Genomic DNA, 17,607 nt, shown 5'->3' with positions numbered 1-17,607 from the left:
GGCTTCACAATAGCAGAGTATATCTTTCTCATGGATTTTTCTTTCACCAGAAACTCCTGAGTGAAATCTGTCTGTGTGCCTGACTTTCCTTCTTGTTTCAGAGGCACACAAAATGTCTTTTGGTTCCAAAAGATGCGCACAGATTGGCAGGAATAAAAGCTGTGGCCTAGAAGCAACATGAGTTTGTCATATGGATGGATTATCCCCTACCCTCTGCAGAACTAATTTCTCTGAGCTCAGCTCTATGCTAATAAGCTTCTAAGAAATGCTCTAATAGGGGAGACCAATGGTTTTTTAGCCAAATACTTTATCTCAGAGGCAACAGGAGGTGCTGGTTTAAGAGAGTAGTCATTCTGACCACTATACTTTTTGATTATCTTAGTGTCCCTGCCTCCCTGGCCCCAGAATTTAGAACTTTTAGATCATAATAGACCTGTATTTGGTTTTGTGATTTGTTCTCTTCTATTTTCTTTCATGAATCTGATGACCTTTAACTTGTCTGGTTATCCATTGACCTAACTTTGAACAAGGACTGAATATACGGAGTGTTTAAGTGTTTTCAGGAATGGGTCCTCCACAACAACCTCAAGAATATTTCAATAACAGGAATATTTGAGTATTTTGTCACTTCTGATCCTAATTTCATGTGTGTGTATATATATATATATATATATATATATATATATATATGTATACTTATAGACAGCTGTGCACTGATCAAGACTGCATGTTTTTTAGGAAGTCATGCAGTATAATGGAATAGTAGGATATTGAGATGTAAGCCAATATGATCAGAGTCTTTTTTGTCCTTAAATATGTAAACAGACTTCCAGGATTTCAGCAACAAGCAAACAAAACCAGAGTATAGACCTGGTGACTGAATTTTTTTTAAGCTGTTGGATATGTAGTGTCCAGAAATACTCAAAATATATTATTCACTCTTCTTAAAACATACTTGTTTTTGCATGACTGCGTTTCAAAACTGAAAAGTTTTTTATGCTGGGTTTCATGCTTATTGATTTGGAATGACCTCTGCCACAAAGATTAATTCTAAAAAGATGTATTTTTCCTAAGAACCTACTTTGCAAACTGGTAAACAAAATATTTTGTGGACAATGCATACATCTCACAAGAAAAAATTTATTCATTCCTCAATACTAATTTCAGAATTTTATTGTTATGTGGTGGCACATTAAATATCTTATATATTTACCTAAAACCAAATTTTCAAATGAACAGTACTGGAAAGAAGGCAAGATCATTGTTGAAATTATCACTAAGGTCCTTTGTTACTGCTTATTTTTTGACAATGTTGACCAAAAAAAAGAGAGAAAGAAAAAGAAAATCACAGACTGAAGTTAATTTTGAGTATTATACTGTTTTCTCTGTTCTGCTGACTGTCTTGAAAATGTAAATTGTCATACCAACTCAAGAGTAGTCACTGAAGGTTTTCTGTACATTTATCCATGTCATGCCTTCCTAAGTGTGAGTGCAATTCCCCCACTCCACATCTGCTCCAAGACAGGCATATGCCCAACCCCTGGAAAAATCTGGGGGAGTCTCAAAGGTAGGTATATCAAAGAAAATGGTTTCTAATCAGGACAGGATGTAATAAGAACCAAGCCTTGAATCTGGGTTATGATAAGGTAGCTTCCTAGGGGAAGCTATATTTTCAAGAAGACCGTCATGAAAACCAGTGGTTAAGAAAAAATTATTTAGTCTATTTTTTCTTTTTCTTATTTGTCACTCATTTTGAATTTATTAAAATTTGCATTAATTACTCATGTAGTTATTTTAAATCTTGTTTCAAAATATGGAAAGTCATAACTGTAATGAGGGCAAAGACAGGGCAGTGGCTGGAATAGTTATCAACACTCTTTAATGGCTTCCATGGCACAACAGAAAGTGGTGACTGTAACTGCATTTGGAGGGCGCCTGAGATGGACTTCGGGTTCTGCATAAACCACAGGCTGATCGTACCTGTCTGGCTAAAGATGAAGATTGTGACTTAGAGGGGAGCCAGGACAAGGCTCCCTGGGGCTTCAGATGAAAACTCCACAAAAGAGAAGTAGTGCCTTGAGAAAGCAAATGTAAGGCCCAAACCAAGCACAAAGCCCTGCACACCAACAAGGTTGGTTCATATTTAATTTAATAGCTGGATCTGAAAACTGGTCAGATGAAGTGAGATTAAGAAGGAGAAATTAGACAGTGCAGGAGTTATTTAGAAAGGATTTAAAAAGAAAAAAGATTTTTATTGCACATATTAATGAAAAAGAAAAAACAGCAGGAGGCGCATAAGGGAATAGTTATATTATTAGTTCAACAGCAGGGATAGTCAAAGCATTTGCATGTGGTTAAGGCAGATAAAATTCTGAATGCATTGATAATAATTTTCTAATAACTTTATGAAAAAATTTGGTGCAGGAGAACTGGAGAATTCAATGATGACTGTCTCCATTCTTTTCTGAAATCCATTTTTTTGTCTAAGAAAGTTTGCTGTCCTTTGGAGAAGGACACAGCACACATAATAAAACTGGTTGTTTTGTTAATTATCCTACAACTTCAACTGGACTCAAATGTTGACCACAATCTTGTTAATAATTTGAAAATATGTTTTAAGATAGAAATTGAGATTTTGTTATTATTAAAATAAAGGAACAGAATTGCTTGTTTTTCAAATTGTTTTCACTCTTGATAAATGCTCTTCTTTCTGTCTTGACTTCTCCAAATAGATAAGCCATTGCCATTCTGTGAATTTGTACCAAACCAGGAGCTATTCTGTTCTGTAGCAAACTGTTGTCATTGACTTGTTCTGTGACCTCAAATCACTGCTTCAGCAACTTTGCTGCAGTTTTCTCCTCAGAAAAAGAGACGTTTTGTCAGTGCCTGTCTCACCATAGGTGATGTTCATTTAATGTAAAAGACATTGATATATTTCATTGAATTGTACTTAGGGATGTGGAAATTATTAATCCTAGAATCATGATTTTAACATTTGACTTTTCCTTTTTCCTTTTATTAAATCAAAGAGATCAACGTAAATCCTTTCTTTATCCTGCAGATAAACCTGTGATTTACATGGATGTACAAACACACTTATACTTTCATAATTTTTTAGGACAATAAAAGGACTTTATTTGATGGGGGGGAGGGGGAGTTGTTATTTCTTTTTCTTTTACACAGTATGAAGCTAGACCAGATTAAACCACCTGAATGACAAAGAAAGTTAATTGCAGTATCTATAATAAGATGAAAACAGAATGGGTGAGTCCTGTTTCCCTCTGTATTTTTGAGGCACTGAAGAATTTCTTCTTCTACAGATTCATATTTTTCCCTTCCCTTCATGACTTTCTGTATGTGATTCTAAATTTTTCATATGGAGTGTGGCAATCAAACCATTAACTATTCCATTTCATAATTACTAGCCTTTACCGAGATTAATGTATTTGCATGTTCTGTGAAATCTAGAGATAAAAAAAAAAAAAAAAACCGACAGGTTTTAGTGATTTATTTTGCTTTTTTGCAACAACCTTCCTTCCATTTGCTTCAGTGACGATGGATACAGAAGTATTGGTTTCCGTGCCAAATTATTTTTTAAATTCATTTTATTGTCTACACCAATTGTTTATATCTAATTAATATAGGTTCAAAATTAAAGGCAAATGTTTATTTCTTTTAGTCCCTTGTTTTACACAGAACCTACCATATTTTTTCCCACTTTTTAAAAAAAATTATTGTTTTACAGGGACTTTATTCTCACCCTTTTAAATGCAAATAATGTAATGGTAGAGAGAGAGGGAAAGCAAATACTTTTAATATTTTATTTTTCATTTCTTAATTTGTTCTTATCAGTTAGCTACCTGTTTTATATAAACATTTAATGCTCTGTTACCTCCTGTTATTTGGCAGGGTTCATTCATCAGAAATGCTTATTAAAAAGAAAAATATGTTTACTTCCACAATCTCTGTAAGACTGAACTGTCAGAAGGGCACCATTTTTAAAGGTTACATCAGTACTTACAAAATTTAATCAGTGTGATATATTAGTGTTTTATTCTACTTTAACTGCATCGAAGTTTTTACTAGAACTTTTTTATAAGAACCAAATTTATTCTCAATATTTGGAAATTTAGTTTAATTCAGCTCTTAATCAGAAATAAGTAACAGCTAGAAGTTCAAAGGTCAAAAATGGCTACAGGTGGTGGCAGAAAATACAAATTTTAAGTTAGGTAGATTATTTTATGAATGCTTGAGTAGAAGTATAACAATATCCCATTTAGTATCTGTCTTGGTCATTGTTATGCTTTAGGAAAAGTTAAAGCAATCAATTATACCAAAAATTCAAGCACTGTTCCCCAAGTAGGTGGATAGTAAATATTTGGTTCTGTATCTTTCTCCTTTTCATAGTGTACCTGTATAAACCCTTAAGCCCAATACTTCATGGCTATTGTCATTCTAAACCAGAGCTTTTTTTTTTGTAATCTTGTGTGGGAACAACTGATTTGCAGACATGTTCTGAGGGACAGCTTCATTAGAGAATTGTTGGCAATTACAATTTACAGATGTAAAAAAAAGTAAAATTTATATAAAACAAAAATTAAGTTAAATTTAATTAATAATTATTTCAGGCATTAGCAATTATTTTTATGGCTGGATATGGGATAAAAATTTCTTCTTGTACCTGAATCAACCATTCTAAAAACCTCTTTCAGATTCTTTCAAGAGCTTTACAACTAAAGCAAGGGAGAATTGTTGCCATTTCCCATTAAGTTCCTCCTATGGAAATGGAGAATACGTAACAAAACTTTCTTTTCAGTAAAATGATTAAATTAATATTGTCACCCTGATTGTCATCTCCTTGTTTTCAAAATTTGAAAAAACTGCTATAGCGGCTTCCATCTGAAATGGGCATACTTGTGTCTGAAATGTGAAGAAAGACAGAGAGGAATTTGTGACTTCTGAATTGTTCATGGAGGTTCTAATGCTTTCTTATTAATTTGCCTACATTCTGTTGTGTAAAAACAGAAAAGAGGGATTTCAGCAGTGTTTCTTGACCCTAGGTTGATGCAAGAGTGAGCAGAAGTTTGCCCAGTGTGTTTGTGCTGCTACAGCAATACATACAGAAATGATCAGACCATGGTTATGTAATGCCAAAACTGATAAGAGTACACAGGATGCTCTTTGTATTGATACCCAGGATAGTGTAAAATTGGCCAATTACATGGACAAGACTAACTTTATTTTTCCCCCAGTTTCTGAAGACTGAACTGTGTGATTATTCCTGCAATACACAGCATTTGATGTACTGGGCACATAGAGGAAGAAAACACTTGCTGTTCTTGGCAGTTGCTTGTTGACAGCTTCACTATGTGTTGTCAAGATGACTATTCGTAGCCCTCTCCCTGACAGACAAGACATTGCACACTTCCATCCTCTGATGCTGTCAAATTGACCTTTTTAGGTAGTCACATACTGTTTTGCTCTGATGGCTTTTGCTCTCTATCCCTGGGCTGGCAGGTACCAGTAAACCACAATATAGTCAAAGCACTTTCCCTCTCAAGAATTATTCCCATAATGTAACCAAGGGAATAAATAAGCAACCTTATGAAAAATATCTCACCAAACACGTTTTCCTCAACCTCCCACCTTTTCATGCACAATAAATGATTGCCTGATAATAAATAATGATAGGTCTGCAGATTGCTACCGGTCTAATCTTCGTTTCCCAGGCTTAATGCTGCAAGGTTGAGAAATACTAGCCAAGGAAGTTTTAATAAGATAGAGCTATTCTAGGAATAACAATTACCTATTATGCCATGTTCCTGAGCCAGACAGATCTTCAAGCCAGACCTTCTTAGGCCTTTTCACATATGGAACTTGACAAGAACATGAGACTTTTAAGCTCAGAAAAACCATTTTTATTAAAATGAAAATTATGTTTTAAGTGGCAGCTGGAAATTACCACTGCAGACAGAAGATGACTCCATTCTCCATGCCCACCGTGTCTTTAAAACAGGTGGTTTTACTTCAAGCCTTGTTTTTTTATTAGTTTCTCAACATGCTCAATTCCAGTGAACTCCACAGGGGAGGCCACCCCCCCGCCCCCATTCCTGTTGTCTGGTCCCAAAGCCTTGGTGCTCTGAGCACACTCAGGACATCCCCAGGCAAGGGTAGCTGTGCCTGAGCCAAGAGCAAGCATTGAGAAGAACTATAGACTCCACACCGTTGCTGCTAGGTTGGGTATTGGGTGAACATAACTTTATCCACACCTGACAGAGGCATGGAGAGAGAGAGGGAAAAGAATTGAGAAATACTGCTGGTTTTGCCTATGTTGAATTTTCTTGAATTGACTTTAGTTGTAAAAGTAGCTTAGTAATTTTTTAGATGCCTGTATTTTTGATGTGGGTGAACTTTTCAGTTAGTGTTGCTAAATTTTAAAAAAATTGCATTGAAAACTCCCCTTTTTCCATTAAGTATCTATAAAGGTACATATGTGGTAGCTTCTTCTTTTTACTCTTTTTAAATTGAAAATCATTGCAGTCTGGATGTTCTGTCCCCAAAGAGGAGAAGGAAGAAAGGAAGAGGAAGTGGAAAAAACAAGGGAAAGGAGAAAGGGGAAATTTGCCATGAAAGCTTTGAGGATTTCCTCATTTCTTGTATTTCTGGGTTTATTTTTGTTCAGGACCTTTGTTTGTTGTTTTTAACTTTTTCCCCTCAAAACAAGCTTAGCTGATTTAGCAGTAGAACTTGAAAAACACACAGAGAATCTTTGAGAACAGAACAGCCAGAGCCCTAAAGAGAAACACAAACTTCAGCCTCCAGGTAGTATTATTGTCACTTTTCTGGCATGTGGTTTTTTTTTGGTGTGTTTGTCATGAAAACCTCCAGTATCAATACAATGCTGTCTCTCTGAGAGCTCTTTACCAAGTACTTAACTGTATTGACTGTATTTACCATCAAAAACTTTTTCCTGATGATAAGTGTAAATCAACTTTATGATGATATGAACCCAAATTCTCACCCTGAACATGACAAGAACTTCAGATTGTTTTTTTTTTTAACAGCCTTTTATGTAGCTGAAGAAACAGAAGCTGTCAGATCTCATGACAGCTGCTCTATCTGTACCAAACAATGCCAACTCACTCTTGTTATTCATGTCTTTGAAGCCTCTGATCATTGCAGTTGTTTTCAAAAATAATTCTTTATTTTATGTGAAATATGATGTTCAAATTTGACAGCAAAATTCTAGCTTAGACCCATTCTCGCAATGTAACATTCAAGATATTTCCTATTTAAACAGTTTATACTTGGGTTATGCATGATGTGATTAGATCTCTAATCACTATTAGTGATCTCTGTCACTGTTTTTCAAACTTCATTCAAAAATGTGTTTAGGTTGTCAGAAATTACTGATGCCCTTTCTAGAAAAAGAGTCCCATTGTGTTTGGAAGATGTAACACTTGTCTTTCATCATTTTCTTCCCTGACACTCCAGCCTTCTTTTTAAAATAGGAAAATTTATTGAAGACTCTTTTTTTTTAATTGTTTTTTGTCAAAAAAAATTTACTTCCAGCAATTTTTCAATAAGGTTTATGTTGAAAGCCTCCAGAAAAGAAATAATTTAAAAAAAGTAAAACTATGGCTCCCTATTGGTGTTTGCAATTAATTTATGAATGTGTCTAAGACAGGGACATCTTGTGGCACTTTTAAAACTTTTTTCCCCTTCTGTTTGTCTGTTTTAATTTTAGCTTTATTTTGGTGGTTCATCTGCCTAGGATATGGCTGCTTGAAACTAGATCAAATATTTATTGAAAAATGTGCTAACTGAAGAATGCAGTGTAAGTGGAGATGATTTATGAGTTTCCAAATCAAAAAGTCTTCTCTTTTGTATTTTTAAAATATTGGTTAGACTGTTTTTCTTATTTCTTTGGTATTTACTATCTTTATTTTTTTTTTCCCTTTTCTGTTTTGATACATCATTATTTCCTTGTATTTACTCAAATAAAAGGAAAAACCTGAGGTCTGAGAAAAGAAAGACAAAAGGAGAACCTACTAATTTTTCATATTTTATTCAATCTAAAAATGTTGGTTTTACTTTAGGAACAAAGATTCTAGTGAAAATATTTTATTACTTACAAAATTTCAAGTGATTTATAAGATGGCTTTGGGACACATTGCATACTAGATGGAATATATTAAGAATATGATGAAATCTTCCCAGAGCTGAATTATATCTTTAAATGGTAGAAGCATATGATTTTATATTCTGTGGGGGTTTTTGTAGCTTCAGTTTTGTTTTTTTTTTTAATTTACCATAATGCTAAGTTAAAAGATATCAAAAGCCATTCTGTTTCTAGCTGCATTTAGTTGTTGTCCTGATTGCAACAGTTTTACAGGGGGGACAAATGGGCTGTAGCTATAACAAAGTAGAGAGTATGCTTGAAAACTCTGAAGGGATTGTGCACCTTTATATTCTCTCATCCTTACAGGTTACTCTTAAACTGTCTCTGTAGAAGGAAAGTAGCAAACAACATAAAGAAATCCTTACCCGAAAAATTGCATAAATTGATTTAGGTCTCAAGTAAGAAGTAAGTTCTCTCTCACTACAAATGCAAGATAAAGATAAAAATTCAGTACACAAAGAAAATTATTAGGCAATTAACAAAAACTACTGTGGAAGAGAACATTATGCTTCAGGATGGAACAACTAAGGTTATTGCTGGTTTGGGCACTGCAGTGTTGCCAAGAGCCAGCTTTTTTGGGTCACCCCTGTGGGCCATAAGCTTCTTCCTCCCAACTGCTCAGAGCAGAGGCTGAGCATGGCCAGGGCCTCAGGAACATGTTCAGAGGGCGTGAATGAATGAGGATAAGACTAATGAAGAAAGTATTTTACTGCTCTCAGGTTTCCAACTTCTCTGCTGCTTTTCATATTGAGAGGGAGCCTACTCTGGACTGGTAGATATAGCAAATGCAGAGAGCAATGTAATGTGAAATAATATTTTCAGCCATTAACATATTTACAGTCTATATGTCCAAGGAAATACTATTCAATTCCATTAAATAATAAGGAAAAAAAATCTCAAAACTGTTCAGTACAAAGGGGCATTTGAGTGAATTCTTTTAAAAATGACCAAGTGTGATGAGGCTGGCAATTCAGTGATACCTCTTTTATTGTTTTTAAGTTAAAGAGTTATTAAGTTAATAATTATTTATGAAGTTTAATTAAGTTCCTTTGGTTTTGTCTCTCTCTTTTAAGAGATACTGCTATAGCATACAACTTTATTTGCAGATGTGCGAATATTTATAAATGTAGATTACAAGAAAGAAACTGCTGCATTTAAGTATATGTTGTACCTTGCCCTCCCAAATACAAAACCAAATCAAACACCTCCCCCCCACCAAAAAAAAAACCAACAAAAACCCCAGAAAACTACCCTTTGACTATTTTTCTTTTAACTTTATACATCCTGTTAAGACACAAAAACAAATTACATGAAATAAATTACTTGGTTAACCGGTGATAGAAGAGAGATATTTTATCAGTTTTCATTCAATTTAAATGATGTTTATAACATGCAGAACTTAGTTAATTTGTTTTTATAGAAGTTATTAAACAGGAGGTTATTCATGAGCAGGTAATTTTGAGCAGCGACAATTATGTTTTTATTTTGTATTTCCTCCTTTATTATGAGAAAGAAAAGTTGCAGGTGGTGTGAAAAAAACCAGTTTTATTCTCGTTTGTTTGTTCTTTTTAAAATTCTGGGATATGGCAGGTGTTTGGTTGTAATGTTTATGATTGGTTCTGACATTTATTGCATGGTACTTCACCCATTATCTGTCCGTCAAGATTAGCAGCCTTTTATTAGCAATTGATATAGGGAGAGGAGAGCTTCCATGTAAAAAATGTAAGTGAGTGACTTAAAGGAGAGAAAATCTCATCTCTTGAAATCATTTCAATATACTGTTGCAAACATAAAGGACCATGTTTTCCAAAATGGCTCCTGATTTTGATCAGGTCTATTTATTCTTGTCTGGGGATATTTCATAAGGAGTGGAGTTAAAAGGTATTTAGCATTTTGCACAAGTGATACCCATTCAGTATCAGTTATGTCATTCAGAAATGGAGACACATAAAATCAATATCATTTTTGCAAAATAAAACTAATATTTCTTTGAAAGGTATTTGGTGAGAACCTTCTGCGCAAGTTTTTTTCTGTAATTAATAAACATCATCCTCATCGGCATTTTAATACTTCCTGAACTGCTTGTCAATTTTTAAGATAATTATCTCTTTGGATAAGTTGTTAGGAAGTGAGTAGATTTGGTAAACTTTTCTCATAGAAGGTCAGTGTTTTAACTTTCATTTCTCAGGTTCTGCAAGGGCCCTAAAGTTAGTAGCAGCTAAGAGGCTGGATCTACGGCCCCTCCCTTGCAAAAGAAAAGGAGATTCCCAGATGACATACAGTCAGGTGTTTATTTTCTCAACACCTTATTTTATAACAAAAAAAACTATCAGGCCGTTGTTTTTTTTTTTAAAGAAATTAATTTCATAAATTTAACTATTAGTGCTATATTGTAATCCACTTTTTCTGACAATTCTTCATAGGCAGAATAAAGATTTACAATTTCTCTCACTGCATCCTCTGATTTCTCCCATTATTAATGTGATTTAGATATACATCTCACTAGGCAACAGGCATTTGGAAAGAACATTGCCATTTTTAAATTTTAGGTTTTTTTTTTCTTGTCTAATTTTTTAAACCGGACTCTGGTACTTCTTACCTTACATATATCTGACAGAATATTTCCTTTGTATTTCAAACTCTCTAGAGCAATGATTATCTCCCTATGCATTTTAGAAACAATGTATTTTATGCATTCACCTGTATTTGAGACATGAATCCTCTGAGTTTGCAGAAGCAAAGAAAAATGTGAGGTAGACATACTGTAAATTGTCTGGATTCACCTTGACTTCCATCACATTCACAAGGCAATTGTTCTGCATATATCTCTCATCCTTGAAGGGTAGCTGCCAGCAATCCAACTATAAAAATTACTAATTTTTTAATATTATGGCTATGATCCCCTAGAAGTTTATTTAATGATAAAGTTTCTTAATTCATTTTATTTAAATTTAGTACTAGAATTGTTATTCTACCCCAGAAACCCATCTGCCTTTGCATATCCATATTAAAGATGGGATAGCTAAGAATGCTTGCTATGAACTAGTCCCCATGGGTTGGAATAAAAGTGCTCTTACTTCACACATACTAGTTTGCTAATTACCATCGCTTTGAAGAGGAGAATACTAAATCTGAGATTTAAGCCTTTCTCAGAATAATGTTGTTCAATGAAGTTGTTGGGGTGCTTTTTCTTTCTTTAAAAAAAAAATTCTTCTTTGACTTCTTGTTGTAGCAGCTCCCTCTTGGTACTGTATGTTACATGTACCTACAATCATTAGAACTAACTCAAAATGGATTTACCGTGGTTTTATACTACCGAGGACAGAACTGGGATCATTTCATCATGATATAACATCTTATGAAATCAAAGAAAACACATGGAGTTCATCAGTTCAATGCAGCTCCTCTTTGGAACACAGGATAATATTTCAGATATTTTCCAACTGTTTAGAGAATCAGTGATGCTGACCTTTCTCAGGGGACTTTCTGTAATATTTTGTAGTGAAATGTAAAAAATATCAACATCTAATTTAAATTAAAAAGAAGCGAAACATCTGAGATCCATCTGCTCTACAGACATCTGGTTTTTCTTCTTGGACTTAAGTCTATGGTAATAGCGTCCAATAATTTTTTGTTAGTTTGGGACAAGTAAGATGCAATCTTACTTTACTCTGGTAAGTTTGCCTCTGTTGCAATATAACATGTAAGCATTCCTTTTGTGAAACAGGGATGGTAGTGATGGTCTTGATGTAAGTTTAATTTATTTGAATGTTAAAGTAGTTTGAAGTCATTCATCTATATGGCATGGGACTGAAATTGGAAGTAGTTCTAATGTTTGACATTTGCTTCTCCTCTATGACAGATTTCTATTAAAAAAATCAGTCTTTTTCTGTCAGTATAGGTAGATTTAAAGCTATGGACTTTGGGATATTGTGCACCTTTTTGTATGTTTTCTTCAAAAGTCTACTCAATATTAAAAATACTTGCAAACACATTGTTTTCAGAAGTATCTCTATGCAATTCGATCATCCTTTATTGAAGACCCTTTTGCCTACAACAAAACTTCCTATTTTACACACCAATAAAGAGATCTAGCACCTGGATTATTTGCCTTTGTCTCATTTCTGCTACTTCATGTTAGAATTTATTTAATGGAAAACAGAATTGTACAGGTGTTGGTATGAACAAGGTAAGAATCAAGGTTTTAGTTACAAGGATTGACATTCATGTTTTCCAGATGATCATGTCTCCCACAATCAGGGATATTAGCTAATGTTCAAAACTATTTTGGAGCTTTTATCTATAAATGTCCAAATCATTTTTGTAGCTAGGCACCTGAAAATGAGAGTTACCTGATAATAAGAGCTAGTGACAGTATTGTGGATGAATGACAGAAATGGAATTGGACATTTATTCATTTAAGCCATTAAGTTAAACATTTCCTTAATTGTAAATCATTCTGGGTGTGTTCTGGATCTCTGATATTCTAGATCCTGATAAAGATGACTTGGTTCTACTGGACCATAAGTCAGATCTGTAGATGGTGAGACACCAGAGGTCTAAATATCTAGAAATTTTTGAGTGTCATGTAATCAGAAAAGGTATGACTGGAGAAAACTGAAATTCAGAGGTGCCATTGTTGATGACATCTGATGTAGATAGATCTCAAAGAATGTAAAGCCTTTCCATTCATTTAGTAAAATTTTCAGTTTATTTCAGAAATCACAAAACCCAGATTTTTTTCCCTCAAACACTACACCCCTACTTGGAATAATGGAGAGACAGAAATTTTATTGTTAACAGAATTGTATATTTCACTTGAGAAAGTATACAGCACATCACTCTGGCAAAAGCCACAAAGTAGATGAATGAAATCATAACTTTTATATTCTCTTATCTAATATTTATGTTTGACAGTTGAGAAAGTGATAAAACTTGCATGGGCATATGTAACAAGAAATTGGAACCTTTTAGTCTGAACAGTTTTCTTTCTTTTTTCCCTGAGCTTCTTTGCTTCTCTCACATCTTTGAACAATCATAGAACCTCAGGTGATCTGTGGTGTGCTTTGACATAACGAGAAATTGGGACTACTGCTGTACTAAAAGCAAAACAGCTGTGGAGAAGGAGTGAAAATACCAAGGGTGTTAGATGCAACACCTTTAAAGAATCCTTTAAACACAAGGCTTACCTTGCCCACGTATTGAGTATCTGGACCTGTGTATTCCTCCAGCAAGAAAAATTGATTCCACATCCAACCACGCTTGGTGCGGTGCAGAGTTTTTCCATCATTCTCTGACAATCCTGTTATCCTTTCACTGTGTGAGTGCTTGTTAGTCCTTTTTTGGGATGGCGTCATATGAACCACATAAAACACAGAGCTCCAAAGCAAAACTGTCAGAAAGGAGTGAGTCCTCATCATTTCCAGAGACGCTGTTAGCCTCCACTCCTCTAATAATTCACCAGAACAAATTTTTCAAATGTTATATTCCTTTTGTAAGAAAGACCTAGGGGACAGAGAAAAGTGTTTGTGTAAGTTGCAATAACTCTCTTCCCTAAGGAAACAGGAATACAATCTAGTGATCACAACAATAACCCATTGGAATGACAAAAACCCATCAAAATTACTCAGAGAGTTTTAAGTCAAGTTCTTTAATGTCTTTTTTCATCTTATACTAGTTCACTCACTCAGTACATAGACATTAATTTAAAACACAAGCTGAGTCAATTTTTTTTTCTGAAAGCTTCAGCTACCAGCAGCATCCTGACACAAGGAAAGAGCCCAAATAAGAAATCTTCCAACCTAATCTCTTCCAGCTCAGCCTGATGCTATCTTCCCTTAGTATCTGTTCAGAACTGACTGAAAATCTGAATTCTCTGTTACTTTGTGATTAATACATCCCATTCTTCCCCTTTTCTAGCCCCGAGTTGTCCAGAGTATCTTCTATTTCTGCAGAAAGGAAGTCATAAAATGAAAGTTGTAAAGTATTATTGATGCCTTCCACAGATTCTTTAAACAAGAACAAAAAGTACCTATTAGACAACTGTGGGTTCATAGAAATCCCTCTGGGGTTAATAAAACTCTGTATTTGGAAACGAATTCTCCATTTGGAATGTATTTCATTTTTCCCTGAATCGGTCTGAATGAATTGGAATTTTCATAATATAGAACCTTACTGTAATTAGTATTTTTCTGAAAATTACTCGGATGTTTCCTGTGGAAGTATGTAAGCAAAATTTATTTAAAAAAAAAAATCAATCTCATACTCTTTATCTGGAAGTATAACTGGAGTGCCTGATGTCCCAGCGTTTTCCATAAACTTTTTCACATTAAGTCGGTTTTTGCTTTAGGATATCTTTAGCTGAGCTGTCATTGTATATGACAGAAATAATAGGAAAACAATTTAGAAGAAAAACTACATTTTCTTTGAGAGTCCTGGTCCATTAACAGTGATAGTAGTGTGAGGCCACAACTCTCAGGTATTTTGAAATTAAAAAAAAAAAAGCATGCAGAAGTATCCCCCTTTCTTCTGCAACCCAACATTACCAATAACTACTTTCACTCTGTTGTTTATTTGGTTGGTATTTTTTTAGCAGACAGGAAGGTATTCTTTTCAGTACAAAAGTTCATTTTGGAAATAAAATGCTTTTTGTGAAAATTATTAGTCAGTTGAGAACCAAGACTATTTAATGGAAAACATTTATTGAATTGTACTCTAAAGGCCTTAATGATTAAATTACTGGAATTGTGCCCTTGTGTGAAATTGTCTTAAAATGATGATATTCTGCATGGACTCAGTGTCATAACCAGCAATTCTGAAGGAGGATCAAAGTATAAGCATTTTAGTAACTTCAAAAAGAGTCTTAGCTGAGCAAGAAGTGAAGGCTTGGAATATTTATCACTTTCTAAGATCATGCTAGAAAACAAAAAGAAAGCAACTTAATAGGTGTCATATTTATGCAGAAGATCACGTATATCATGCAGGAAAAGTTGTTTTCTTTTCCTTTTTATTTTAATTGAAGAATCAAAGCACTAAGTAAATTAATTCGCATAAAATCATGAAGGTAACATAGATCTTAGCATACATTAATGAGCGTGTTTTCTTTGAATTCTGGTTTTCTCTCTTGTAATGCTCAGTATGTTCTGGCTGAAGGCAGAGGGGCAAAGTCCAACTCTCCAGTGGTTAATTTAATACCAGTAAATTTTGACATTAACTGAAGAACATGTTTAGTACATGATGATCCTGTCTTGTGATTGAAATTTACTGGATACAGATCAAAAGAAAAAAAACCCTGAAGTCAGCCAATCTTCCATCCATGTCAGATGAGTTGAATTCCTTGTATAATACAAGACTGAAGTAGGCTTTATCACTGAATAAATCTATTTATTAATGTAGAGCATAAGACATCATTGTTTGCACTTCAAATCCTTTCCACTGCATCATCTGAGGCAGATTGAAGGGCCCTTTCATGCTTTGTAACTCAGATCCTGCTTTAGGTATGGCAGAATGAAAGTAGGCAGCAACAGGAACCTTTGGAAATACTGTATTCAGAAATCAGACAATCAACTTTGTCCAGTGACTCTCCTGAGTCTCTTATCTCTTCTGGAGATATTCTTGCTTGATGTGTCCTCAAATAGTGCTCTTTCATTTGCATTTGGACTGTAGTTCAAGAATCCTCTTCTTTACATTCTGAATTATAATATTCAAAAGTTCATATAATTCAAATTTTGAATTTGATGACTTTTGCCTTGATATGAAGGATGTGTTGTAATGTAACTATATTGATAAAGATTGTGCTTTTATATATTTAAGGTCATGACTGATTTATTTCTCTAATTTCTTGGACCCTAATGTTTTTTCTGCAGTAAGACATAACAAGCCATAAACCAAGCAAAAATTCCTAAAAATAACATGCATATTTGGCAAAATTTTAAAGCATATTTGAATCTATAAAACTACTAAAAATACTAAAAATATTCCTGCAAAACCTCTAAGTCCTTAAAGACTGCTGTGAAAAATAAGTTAATAAAAAGTACCAAAGTGTTAAAATTTTTAAAAAGTACCAAAGTGTTAAAATTTTTGCTTCAAAATGTCCTTAATTCAAAACCTTGACAAATCTAACACACAGATGATTTAGTCTACTTTGATTTTCCTTTTTTTTTGAAACAGAGAAGGGTGGGTGACTTCAATAAATGTTCATTTGGCCTTCTAGAGATGTATGATTTTATGCTCAGTTTGGTGATAATTTAAAATGCAAATAAAATTTCAAGTGCTTAAATTTTTATTTCAAAACTGCACATTCTTTAATTTCCTGAAATTACCCTCATTCCTTTCTGTCCAAACACTATTTGCTCTACTCATTTAAATGCAGGAGAGGTTTATACTACTCTTTTCTTTGTACTCAGAGAAATACTTTGAGGTTGTCATTGGTTTATGCATCTTCTCTCATAGAGAACTGTTCAAGCAGGTCAGGATTTGTGCTCTGTAGACTCAGAAGGTGGAGTTTAATGCTGAAGCAAAGGATTCTGGTATGGTCTGGAAAAGTAAGACCAACTTTTCCAGTTCAGAGGAACTCAGTGCACCATGCACAGATGTTCTGTCCCTGCTAGAAGAAATTATCTCCGTGCAAACACCAATTTTTTTCAGAGATCTTTTTCTCAAAGGAATCTAGTTTCCCATATTTTGTCCCAGCCAGGGCAGAAGTTAAACTGAGATTGCTCTAAGCATGTGGTTTTCTGTGTAGCACTGCCCTCTACTGATTTCCTTGATAATTAGTAGGACTTTACTACATAGTCAAAAGATAGCATCCTTATTGTCAAGAAGAATGAAGCAAGAGCAAAAACAAAAAATTAAGCTGCAGCCCATGCTGCTGCTGTTTTCTGCTTTTTATTTTTGAAATAGCTGGAGCTTTTAGGTGTAAAGAAAGACTTATTATTCTGGGTCAATGTGTCTACCAAACATTAGGATAAACATCTAATTTGATTCTTCCTCTAAGATCAAAGATCTTTAGAGAATAATTGATTTTTTTCAAAGCAACTGATCAATATTCTATAAGAAATTTCTTCTCACTTTATTTCTGCTCCCATCATTTAATCAGTAAAATGTCAACTTCTTGTTTTTGTCAAACAATAGAAAATGGTTTTCTTTCTAGTTATTTTGGAAACTTCTCTTAAGATGGGGCATTATCGTGCTAAGCATGTTAATGTCAAACATTTTTGAGAACCTACTTTTCTTCCTCATTTTGGAAAACAGTGGATCTGAGTGGAGATAATAAGTATTTTTTCATTTGTATGGTTTGAGGGATATGTGGTGGTAGCAGGGAACTGTTGCAGTCTCTCCTTGCAGTAAGGACTTTGGTGTCAGAATCCTACAACAGCTCCAGGTAAATGAATAATCTCAGTATGAAAAACATTATTCTCATGAGC

The 17,607-nt window shown here is 34.2% G+C and overlaps 1 protein-coding gene across 5 annotated transcripts in view; it reads right to left on the bottom strand.

Moving 5' to 3' along the window:
- Positions 1–13,647, bottom strand: part of CDH9 (cadherin 9) — a 66,558-nt gene extending 52,911 nt beyond the window's left edge. For all 5 annotated transcript variants that reach the window (XM_059851384.1, XM_059851567.1, XM_059851476.1 and 2 more), the window contains exon 1: positions 13,372–13,647. In XM_059851384.1, the coding sequence (XP_059707367.1) occupies positions 13,372–13,602 (231 nt within the window). In that variant the 5' untranslated portion in view covers positions 13,603–13,647. The remainder of the gene's footprint in view (positions 1–13,371) is intronic.
- Between the last annotated feature and the right edge of the window lie 3,960 nt (positions 13,648–17,607).

This window comes from Haemorhous mexicanus, chromosome 1, assembly GCF_027477595.1.
Source record: "Haemorhous mexicanus isolate bHaeMex1 chromosome 1, bHaeMex1.pri, whole genome shotgun sequence".
NCBI classification, from domain to species: Eukaryota; Metazoa; Chordata; class Aves; order Passeriformes; family Fringillidae; genus Haemorhous; species Haemorhous mexicanus.
The sequence above is the reverse complement of the archived record's forward strand: the minus strand, read 5'-3'. Positions and strand labels throughout refer to the sequence as shown.